Source organism: Stegostoma tigrinum, chromosome 8 (genome assembly GCF_030684315.1).
Source record: "Stegostoma tigrinum isolate sSteTig4 chromosome 8, sSteTig4.hap1, whole genome shotgun sequence".
Taxonomy (NCBI): Eukaryota; Metazoa; Chordata; class Chondrichthyes; order Orectolobiformes; family Stegostomatidae; genus Stegostoma; species Stegostoma tigrinum.
In genome coordinates, this window is record NC_081361.1 from 40,570,151 (window position 1) to 40,581,971 (window position 11,821).

Below are 11,821 nucleotides of genomic sequence, written 5' to 3' on the forward strand. Positions count from 1 at the left end.
TTGTAAAAGAAAATCCTTCCTGGTTCATTCATGTATTTTAGGGAAGGAAATCTGGGATACACACAACTCAAAACCCTTAACAAGTCGTCTAAGTAATTAGGGATGGGGAATAAGTGCTGACCTGGCTAGTAATACCCCCAATGAACAATTTAAAAAAGACTTCTGAATATATGCAGTGGCATTCTGGCAAATGTAAAGTAATACATCTATTTTTCTTTTTTTTTGTTCCTCTCTTTGTACCTAAGATTTATGCCAACGTACTTTGTGCCTAAGATGGCACCATAAGAGGTGACATTGTAAAACTTTTCACTGTACACGGTGGCTCAGTGGCCCCTCACAGCGCCAGGGACCCGGATTCGATTCCACCCTCAGGCAACTGTCTGCATGGAGTTTGCAGATTCCGTGTCGGTTTCCCCTGGGTGTTGCGGTTTCCTCCCACAGTCCAAAGATGTGCAGGTTAGGTGGATTGGCCATGCTAAATTGCCTGTAGCATCCTGGAGTGAGTAAGTTAGGTGGATTAGACATGGGAAATGCCAGGTTACAGGGAAAGGGTAGGGGAGTGAGTCTGGGTGAGATGGTCTTCGGATGGGCAGTGTGGACTTGTCGGGCCAAATGGCCTGTGTCCACACTGTAGGTATTCTATGATCCTACTCTATGACACTCCTGTTCTTGAGTACTTGTGACAATAAAGGATATTCTAATAGTCTAATTGTAAACTCTGTATGTGAAAATAACACCATGCATTGGGAACATACCTGCTGTTTTTACTTTCACACACAATGGTCTCAGTTTAACATTAATATCAAAGATGTCAGATTCTTGGCACCGTACGACAGTGTAACCCTGGGACTTGCATGCTTAATCTTCTAACTTCACGAGTGTACCACAATTGAGCCTCAGCCGATACTTTGCATATTATTTTACACAGCACGTTCTACTACTAGAGTAGAGAGGGTGGTGTAGCCTTTGAATAGAGTGGTCAAATTTTCAAAGTCAAAGCTCTGGGAAAGTGGGAGTTCTGGATGATTGATGTGCTAGATGAATGATGGTAGAAGTCAGGGAAAGGGCCAGGTGAAAGTTGGAGGTCATGTGATGATATTCCCTGGAACATGTCAAGTCAAAGTTGGCAACCCTTTTCCAGGCTTTCAATTAAGAAGAGTTCATCAGTAATGGAGCCATTGGCAAATAAATAGTACCAACTCTCTTCATTGATTGATTCGTTATTGTGACATGTCCCGGGTTTTGTGTGCTATACAGGTAGATGGTGCCACACAAAGTGCATCAGGTTAGCAGAATGGAGTACAGAATACAGTGTTACAGCCACAGAGAAGATGCAGAGAGAGATCAACATTAACATTTGAGACATCCGTTCAACAGTCTGATAACAACAGGGACAAAGCTGCTCTTGAATCTGTTCATACACGTATTCAAAATTTTGAATCTTCTGCCCAATGCAAGGTGGGGGAGGGCGGATTCTTAGATTGTGTTGGTTGTCTTTTTCCCAGGCAGCAGGAAGTATAGACGGAGTCAATGGATGGAAGATTGGTTGCGTGATGGAGTGGGATGCTTTCATGGCGCTCTGTAGTTTCTGGCGGTCTTGGAGAGATCAAGGGGACTTTTGGACAAAGGGAGACAGGTCCACTGTATGTAATGCAATGCATTTTGATGGGGTTTTTATAGGAAGAAGGATGAAATTTCACACAGGTTTTCTCCACATCAGGCCCAGTTTATAATTGGCAAAAAGGGAAGAGGTGAAAACTTAGATATTTGAGATTTTTAGCTACTTGTCAGGATTTTAATGACCATCCAAGAATGTCTTGGCAACATCATCTATGACCACCTCTGAACATTGGAGTTATGGACAGGGTAAGCTGTTGTATCCTCTTCTGTGTAGTTTGTATCATGGATAAGTATTGTAATTAATTGCAATGATTGCTGACATACCAGCCCACAATTTTGGGAAATGATGTTACTGTTTCTAAAAAAAAGTCTATGAAATTACATTAGATTTATGAATGGTGAAGATTGGTGTCCTGGGCTAGGATAATAGTAATTTGCTTTTGTTTATTGCAAAACCTCTCTTGAAGGAAAGGAACAGTTCAGAAGACCATAAGACAAAGAAGCAGAAATTAGGCCATTTGGCCCGTTGAGTCTGCTCCGCATTCAATCACGGCTGATAAATTCCTCAATCCACTCTCCTGCTTTCTCCCAGGAACCCTTGATCCCCTTGATAATCAAGAACCTATCTATCTCAGTCTTAAATGTGCTCAATGGCCTGGCCTCCACAGCCAACCGTGGCAGTGAATTCCACAGATTCACCATCGTCTGGCTGAAGAAGTTTGTCCTTATCTCTGTTCTAAAAAGATCTTCCCTTTACTCTAAGGGTGTGCCCTTGGGTCCTACTCTCTCCTACCAATGGAAGCATCTTCCCAACATCTACTCTGTCCAGGCCATTCAGTATTCTGTAAATTTCAGTTACATCCCCCCTCATCCTTCTAAACTCTGATGAGTACAGTCCCAGAGTCCTCAAACATTCCTCATATGGTAAGCTTTCCATTCCTGGGATCACTTTCGTGAACCTCCTCTGAACCCGCTTCAGAGCCAGTACATCCTTCCTGAGATACGGGGCCCAAAAGTGCACACAATACTCCAAATGTGGCCTGACCAGAGCCTTATAAAGCCTCAGTAGTACACCCCTGCTTTTATATTCAAGACCTCTCAAAATAAATGCCAACATTGCATTTGCCTTCCTGACTACTGACTCAACCTGCAAGTTTACTTTAACAGAAATCCTGGACTAGAACTCCCAAGTCTCTTTGCACTTCAGACTTCTGAATTTTCTCCCCATTTAGAAAATAGCCAATACTTCTTTTCTTCTTACCAAAGTGCACAATCTCACACTTGCCCACATTGTACTCCATCTGCCACTTCTTTGCACACTCTCCTAACCTCTACAAATCCTTCTGCAGCCTCCTCACCTTCTCAATACTACCTGTCCTTCCACCTATCTTTGTATCATCTGCAAATTTAGTCAGAATGCCCACAGTTCCTTCATCTAGAACATTAATGTATGAAGTGAAAAGTTGTGATCCCAACACTGACCCTTGCTGAACACCAACTGTAACTGGCTGCCATCCTGAGAAAGACCCTTTTATCCCCAGTCTCTTGCTTTCTGCCACACAGCCAATCTCCAATCCATGCTAGCACCTTGCCTCTAACACCATGGGCCCTTATCTTACTCAGCAGCCTCCTGTGTGGCACCTTGTCAAAGGCCTTCTTGAAGTCCAGGTAGATAACATCCATTGGCTCTCCTTTGTCTACCCTGCTCATTACTTCCTCAAAGAATTCTAGCAGATGTGTCAGGCACGACCTCCCCTTGATGAAACCATGCTGACTTTGCCCTACTTTACCGTACACTTGCAAATATTCAGAAATCTCATCCTTTACAACGGACTCCAAAATCTTAGCCATGACTGAGGTTAGGCTAATCACTTTGTCATTTTCTGTCTTTTGCCTTACTCCCTTTTAAAACAGGGGTGTTGCGTTAGTGATTTCTCAATCCCCTTGGAACCTCCCTGACTCTAGCGATTCCTGAAAGATCACCACTTACGCTTCCACTATCTCTTCAGCTATCTCCTTTAGAACTCCGGGGTGTAGTCCATCTGATCCAGGTTATTTTTCTACCTTCAGGCCAATCAGTTTTACTAGCATCTTTTCCCTCGCTACCATACTCAGCTCTGCCCCGACTCTCTTGAATTTTTGGGAGATTACTCGTGTCTTCCACCATGACGACCGACACAAAGTAATTATTCAGTTCCTCAGCCATTTCCTTGTTCCCCACTACTATCCACCGTCATTTTCCAGTGGTCCAATGTCCACTTTTGCCTCTCTTTTGCCCTTTATAGATCTAAAGAAACTCTTACAGTCTTCATTTATATTACTGGCTAGCATACCCTCATAGTTAATCTTCTCCCTTTATTTCTCTCTTCTCCCTCTCTCAGTCAAATGTACTCCCAAATACTACCATAATAGACTGTATGTTCTTAATCATGTTTTATTTAGAAGGTGACATATTATAGTTGAATAAAACTTTCATTCTTATCCAATAATTTAAAAAGCATTGAGCAATTCATTCCAAAGATTAAGTTAGTGTTGATGGAAAGAGTGTATTTGCTTTGATCTTAAGTACATATATGGGCTTTGTGTTCATGAAACATAAATCTAATCTTGGGCAGCAGTAACATTTTAAGCATCTTCAGTCACTTCCCTCTCCTCCACTTTGTTGACGGCTTGCATGGGGTGTAAATTCGGATAGGTCCCACCTACCCTATTTGTTATTTTCCTCGGAGCTGTGCAAAATCCTGGTGCTGTCCTTACCCATGTTTCACTTAAGAACAATTTCAACCGGATAGCAACAAGCAGTCCAGTGCCCAACGATGGTTGCATCGCTCTCTTCCTCGCAGTAAAAAAACAGTCATATAGTGGCTAATCTGATTGACATGCTGGTGGGGAACAGGCTTCGTTTTCTCCAATTATTATGAGGGACTACCAGGAACTCAAGTGTGCACTGAAAAGGCAGAAGCCCATAAGTTGAATTCCATGTATGAAAATCTGGCGCAGACCAGAGATAGACATGGTCTTCCTGCACTCTCATGAGCCACCTGACTCGATTTTAATCACATCTGAACAAAACTTACCCTTTAATTACTCCCCAAGGCTCCACATAACTGCTTCGTAATTGATAACGGGTACTTTAAAGTTGAAGTTTTAATCGTTGCATCTCTCATTTGCCGGAAGCTTCTTAGTATTTTCGTTGGCGAACTGTGCTGGTCTTAGATTTTTGGTTCCACGGATCGGGTGGAAGTTCCCAGAACCTATCTGGGCAAAGCAAAAGGGGATGTTCGATCAGGTGATTGGGAATTTCTTTTCATTGCAGCGGGAAGTTCCCAGTTCGGCAAACGGCTCTATAAAACGGGAGGAACAAGTACCAAGCGCGACCATCAGTTCCTTAGTGGTTAGCAGTGACAGAACACACCACAGGTTCGAACTGAGAAAGTGCACCGCACCATGGCTGCTGGAAGCTCACACCCGTATCGTTTGCTGACACTCAAAGTCCTGCTCACAACGGGTAATTCTCAGGATTCATTTTCTTAATGTTTACCGCCCGCTATTTGATTTTTAACAAATCATTATCATTGGTTCATTACAAAAACAAGAAAATCTGTTTTGGCTTTTGTCTGTTCATGTAAAGTGCATTTGTGAACTTCAAAAAAATGTCCGTTTAAACTTCAATTGTGTAAACATTATATGATTGAAAACTTTAGATACATTTGTAATTTTTGAAACATTTGTATTTGTAAACTTATTTTCATTTGTGTTCATTTAATTGTGAACTTTTAACTGGAATGTGTAAACTTTTGACAAAGTTGGAACGTTTTCTTCACATACAGTTGTATTTCAGTTTATTAACATTTTTATTCTGTTGAACTTTTTAAAATTAAATATTTATAATAAACTTGATAAATGTGGAAAGCTATTTATAAGTTGAAACACTGCCTAAGTTTGTAAACTTTATTGTTACGCTTCTAAAAATTAAAAATGTATATTTTTATAAACTTGCTTTTCTAAACAAAAAAAGAAGTTTTGTAAATTGCTTGCCTCCCTCCCTAGTATGCAGCTTCCAAATACAGCTGCAGCCAGATCCTTTACCGTGGATCCGGGTCGGCCAGGAGCTGGTACTGAGGTGCGAAAGCAAGGACTGTCCCTCTCCTAGTTTCGTTTGGAGAACCGGAATTGACAAACCTCTCGGGGGCACGGTGAGCAGCCAGGGCTCGGTGTCTACCCTCACCTTCTCCCCGGTGACCCGCCAGGACGAGAACACATTCATCTGCTACGTGACCTGCGGCGAGCAGAAGAAACAGAAATCCCGGGCGGTGGACGTTTACTGTGAGTGTTTATCTCTCACTCTCTCTTGTTCCTTGTCTGAGTTAGCTGCCGATCGCTGGCGCTGGGCTACCGCCGGTATTTGCTTACAAAATCCGTTAGTTTCCCCTAGTTTCAGAGCTCCTGTGTGCACTGGAAATGACCCTATCGTGACGAAATGACCCTATCGTGACCCAGGAGGCCCTGGCTCCAAGTCCTGCTTGCTCCAGCAAAGTGTAATAATGTATCAGAACTGAATGTTTGAAAGGAGAGTAGCTGTGCTCTGGGTTAGAGATAACACGGTGTGGTGCTGGAAGAACTCAGCAGGTCAGGCAGTATCAGAGGAACAGGAAAGTTGACGTTTCGGGTCGGGACTGGGTGTTTTTTTTAAAAGTATGACTTTAAGTTGTCAGCAGTTGCAGAACAGTTTTCTGGGTGTGTTTGTGACTAGCTGGGCTTTTGTAAGGTTTGGGAGATGTGGGCAACTGGTCATGAGGGATGATATAAAAGTGTGCGCGCTTCTAGCTGAGAGTGACCTCAAACACCTCGTAATTGCAGCTTTCCCAGATGCGTTGATCCTGCAGGCGGTCGGGACTTTGGAAGTGGGCCGGAAGAGCACCGTCTCCTGCACCGTGCCTGATGTTTACCCCCCGGGCAGAAGGGAGGTCAAGCTATTGAAAGGAGAGACGGTCCTAGCGGAAAAGCAGCAATTCGGTGGAGAGGCGATCACCCTCAGCGCTGAACTGATCCCTTCCCTGCGTGACTCAGGCCAGGAGATCACCTGCCAGGCTCAGCTCTACATCCAGGGACTCTCAAAGTCTTTGGAGGACAAGTTAATGTTACACGTCCTGTGTAAGTACCCAGACAGACAATTAACCACCAAATTCAACAGTGTGTGGAGTAGCAACATATTCCATCAAAAAGGTTCAACCCATTCTTACTGTATGACTAAACTCCTTCTCTTCCTTCCATAGATGCACCCAGAATGACGCAGATTTCTGTAACACCATCTGCCACAGTGAGAGAGGGTCAGGATCTCCAGCTGGCCTGTACTGCTGAGAGCAAGCCCCCTGCCAGCTTTGTGTGGAGCAAACTATTAGCCCAGGGTTGGTCAGTCATTGCCCAGAATGAATCCACTCTGCAGCTGCCCAAACCCCAGCTTGCAGACTCCGGAACCTACCGTTGTGAAGCCAGCAACATGCTGGGGCAGGAGGCCAGACAACTGGAGATTCACATTCTCAGTAAGTGCAGCTTCTTTCTCTTCGAGGTGCTGACGTTGGCTTGGTGCGGTTTCTTGCTATTTACTAACATCGGTGTCTCTCTACACAGCTGAACCTCGAGATACACATCTCTCCATCAGTCCAGCCGCTGTGAAAGAAGGAGAGCGTGTCACTGTCACCTGCACCAGCCACTCAAACCCCCCCGCTCAGATCATTCTGAGCAAGAAGACAGAAAGTGGGCAGATAAAGTTGGACTCGAAGAATGGAACATTTGTAATTGATGTGGCTCACGCTAGTGATGAAGGGCAGTATGAATGTGAAGCCAGAAATGATCTGGGAACACAGATCCAGAACACAGAGCTCGTGGTTCAAGGTTTGTAAGGAAATTGGTGAATATGTTTTTAAAAAATCCTACTTCTTGAAAGTTAACAATTTTCACACATTTTATTAATGACAATATAATTTTATTCCTTACCCCACAGTTCTGAGTCTTTGGGTTCATCCTTCCAAATTGGTTAGTGAAGGTGAGAATGTCACCATCGGCTGCACTGTTCACAGCAATTTCTCTGCAAATTTCACTTGGAAAAAAAGGGAGAATAATAGTGAAACTATTTTGCCATCCACGAACAACTCCTTTTCCATCCTTCAAATAACTCACAGTGATGCTGGATATTATGAGGTTGAAGTAATCAATGAATTGGGGAATCAAACAGGATTTGTGTCAATACAAGTTACTGGTAAGTAAAATATACTTTCAGCACACAATTGCGGAAGTGTGGTGTCTGGGCCTGCTATTTTACTGTAATGTATTTCTAAACCTAGTTCCATGTTTCTCCACAGGAACAACGCTATATGTCCCTACTGATGAGAAACCGAGGGGGATCCTAGAAACAGCATACATAGGTGCTTCACTTGGATCTGCTGGATTATTATTTAGTACGATGTACTATATCTATCGCAGAAGTAACTGCAAGGGATCATACACGATGCCAACAGAGCAGATCTAGTGAAGAAATAAAGGACTGGAGGAATTAATATTCCTACTGTACCGACTGTTTAATCTTCTAGCCTTGCTGTTAGAAGCAGGATGGTGGACTGGGAGATGACTTTTGAATTGTCCAGGAACTTGAACAAAGGAATTTTTAAAAAAAAAGTAATTACCTTTGTTCACTTCAAAGAACTTTAACAGATAATTCAAATAATATGACTTCTTCAGAATGCAAACTTAATTTTATCACAATTGCTCACCTCCATGTGACATTTGCAGAACAGTGAAAATAATTTTGTTTCCAAGATGGATAAGAATTTAGGGATGCTTTGGGTGATACAAAGCATAGGACAGTCCCTGTCATATGAATGTGATGCAATAGCATTACCAACAGTTGACATTCAGAGAATGGAAGGCAAAAGAAAACTTGAACTTAAGACACTTTATTGTAAATAGTTTTTAAATGTTTTTTACCTAAATAGTTCTGTGATATTTATTAATTTCAATGTATATTATGTTGATAGTAAAACTGTAGAAACAATTCACTTTAAAATAGTCACTGGCAATGACTGTGGTAACTAGCTGTAGAAAGCAGATTCACATTCAGGCTCTTAACACTCAATAGTGATGTAGATACGGTTGCTAAGTGCTGTTAAATTCAGTGCCCATCCCGCTATCACAGCAGGCCTGGTACCTACAAGTGACAGCGATCTCCAATTTATACTAAAATATCTGCAATAATTCAGGCAGCTACAGGCTAATGCTGTAGACAAACTATATTGAGATGTTGCGTTGCTGCAGCACAACCTGCTAAGGTAGTGAGGACTAGTTCCACAACCAGTTCTGGATCTATAGATCCAAAACACTATCCACTGTGGCTGTATCCAGGCACTGACTACTGGGTTGAGCTTGAATACTGTGCTGGTCTGTGACATTATGCTAGGGTGGGATCAATTTCTAAAACTGGGATTAGAAATCGTGCCCAATTATGACTCATATATGACAAAATAAATTCAATTTAATTTATCCTACAGTCTGCTTCCGTTAATTCAAAGCTTTCTTTGGGTGAAATTTTGAATTATCCAGTAATTTGAACTAAGCAACTTAATAAAAACTGGAATTACATTTGTTCACTTCAAAGAACTTTAACAGGTAATTCATATAATACAAGTTCAGAACGCAAACAGTTAATGAATTTACCAGTTTTACAATCTCCCCACTCCCAGCCTCATCCCATGACCAAATCTCACTCTCATCCCCACCTGCTTGAACTGATGCAACCTGTCCATGTTCCCTCCTACCTATCCCTCCCACTGACCAATCCCCACCACTCCCTACCTCCACACACCTCTCACCATCCCACCTACCTCCACACACCTCTCACCATCCCACCTACCTGCCCCAGCCCCAGTCCCACCCCTCCTCTCTCTCTACTTCCCAGCTCCCTTTCCCTTCCCCATCCCCATTTCTGAAGAAGGGTCCCGACCCAAAGTCAACTTACCTGCTCCTCTGCTGCCTGGCCTGCTGTGTTGTATCTTAATTTTATTACAGTTGCTTGCCTGCATGTGACACTTGCAGAAGTGTATAAATAATTAGTTTCCAAAATGGTGGATAAACAGACACTTTGGGTGATTTTTTTTTGTTGCATCCATGGAAGAAATTGTATTATTGTTTTCGTTGCTTCCAAAGGTGATTAAATACCTTGAAATATCAAGTGTACAGTCGATTACGGGGCGACAATTGTATTTTTAATGAAATAAATTTTTTTTAAAAAATCTCTTGCTGGTCTGGGAGTCAAATATAAGATCAACAATATCAATTTATTAGTCCTGACAATACTGGGAGTAGTGGGAAAAGAAATTGCTACTGGACAAAGGCATACTGGGGAGAATCTGCAAATCGCTACACAAATAGAAAAAGCACAAGAATAATTAGGAATAAAATGAAGTAACTTGGGAGGTGTGAGGGAGCGTCATTAAAGCACACAGCAACAGAGAGGAAAAGCAAAGGGGATAAAGGAAGAGTAACAGAGAAACTGTTTCAGAGATAGTAGGAACTGCAGATGCTGGAGAATCTGAGATAACAAGGTGTAGAGCTGGATGAACACAGCAGGCCAAGCAGCATCATAGGAGCTGGAGAGCTGATGTTTCGGGCCTAGACCCTTCTTCAGAAATGGGAGAGGGGAAGAGGGATCTGAAATAAATAGGGAGAGGGTGGAGGCGGATAGAAGATGGATAGAGGAGAAGATAGGGGAGAGGAGGCAGACCGGTCAAAGAGGCCGGGATTGAGCCAGTAGAGGTGTGTAGGTGCGGAGATAGGTCAGTCTAACTAACCTGTCCTTCCTCCCACCTATCCCCTCCTTCCACCTCAAGCCCCACCCCCATCTCGTGCCTACTAACCTCATCCTGCCCCATTGACCTGTCTGTCTTCCCTGGACTGACCTATCTCCTCACTAACTCCCCACCTTACACTCACCTTTACTGGCTCCATCCCCGCCTCTTTGACCGGTCTGTCTCCTCTCCACCTATCTTCTCCTCTATCCATCTTCCATCCGCCTCCCCCCTCTCTTCCTATTTATTTCAGAATCCCCTTACCCTCCCCCATTTCTGAAGGAGGGTCTAGGCCCGAAACATCAGCTTTCTGCTCCTCTGATGCTGCTTGGCCTGCTGTGTTCTTCCAGCTCTACACCTTGTTAATAGTCGGCTTCTGTGTTTTAGTTTCAAAGTAATCCTTTGCATTTGGAAATGGTTGACTTGTGTAGTCAGATCGGCCATTCAAAATGACAGAATTGGATAATACCAAGCATGCTGCAAAATCAAGTCAAACATTGGCCAAAGTATCTGTGCAAAGATACCGAAATAAACAAGCTGCAGACCCAGACAGGCAGGTGCAGACAGCACAATACACAATTGACTAACAGATAGTAGGGACTGCAGATGCTGGAGAATCTGATATAACAAGGTGTAGAGCCGGATGAACACAGCAGGCCAAGCAGCATCAGAGGAGTAGGAAGGCTGACGTTTCAAGCTTACACCCTTCTTTAGATTTCTGAAGAAGGGTCTAGGACCAGAACGTCAGCTTTCCTGCTCCTCTGATGCTGCTTGGCCTGGTGTGTTCATCCACCTCTAGGCCTTGTTATCACACAATTGACTAAGCCTATTTACTAGGACAATGGGAAACATAAAGCTGTTTCCGGAACAAAGAGACGTCTCACACCCTTACCTGGGAAACCTATCTGTCTTGCGTGCCCCTGACACTTTCTGAAATGGAGGACCAAAGACCACCCCACTATCCGCATGACACTCCCTGATTAGGTCTGATCAATCAGGGTAATCGAATCCTGATTAATCTATTGGTGGGAATCGAAGATCCTCTCAAAGGAGTGTGGAAGCTTCCCAGGATAAGAATCACTGCAAAAGTACCCTCAGGAACTGTAACTCGAGATCAACATACTGCAAGAAGAGTTGCCCCAGGACCAGCAGGAAAGGAAGACCAGATGACTATTACCATGAGGATCAAGGGCAAGATCTAGTATAGTGATGTTTGATCAGTCCAAGTTAAGTTAAAGTGCATGATACTGACTTAGATTTACAGTATTAGTATCAGATTCATAGTATTAGTTGTAAATCTGTAGCAAAATGGTTATTATAATATTAATTGTGTTAAAACCAATAAAGATCATTTCATACTG

The 11,821-nt window shown here is 43.0% G+C and overlaps 1 protein-coding gene across 1 annotated transcript; it reads left to right on the forward strand.

Moving 5' to 3' along the window:
* The first annotated feature begins 4,397 nt into the window (after positions 1 to 4,397).
* Positions 4,398 to 10,176, forward strand: LOC125456469 (vascular cell adhesion protein 1). The gene is made up of 7 exons (XM_048539590.2): positions 4,398 to 5,128; positions 5,671 to 5,946; positions 6,481 to 6,774; positions 6,897 to 7,163; positions 7,252 to 7,515; positions 7,625 to 7,879; positions 7,983 to 10,176. Exons 1-7 carry the CDS (start codon positions 5,068 to 5,070, stop codon positions 8,147 to 8,149), a joined length of 1,584 nt encoding a protein of 527 aa, XP_048395547.1. The 5' UTR covers positions 4,398 to 5,067; the 3' UTR covers positions 8,150 to 10,176.
* Positions 10,177 to 11,821: the final 1,645 nt, after the last annotated feature.

Bases quoted from the DNA above. Each gene is read 5' to 3' on its own strand.
- LOC125456469 (XM_048539590.2), top strand. From the start codon at position 5,068: ATGGCTGCTGGAAGCTCACACCCGTATCGTTTGCTGACACTCAAAGTC. The intron at 7,164-7,251 runs GTAAGTGCAGCT...CTCTCTACACAG, and splicing joins ACTGGAGATTCACATTCTCA to CTGAACCTCGAGATACACAT. The intron at 7,516-7,624 runs GTTTGTAAGGAA...CTTACCCCACAG, and splicing joins CACAGAGCTCGTGGTTCAAG to TTCTGAGTCTTTGGGTTCAT.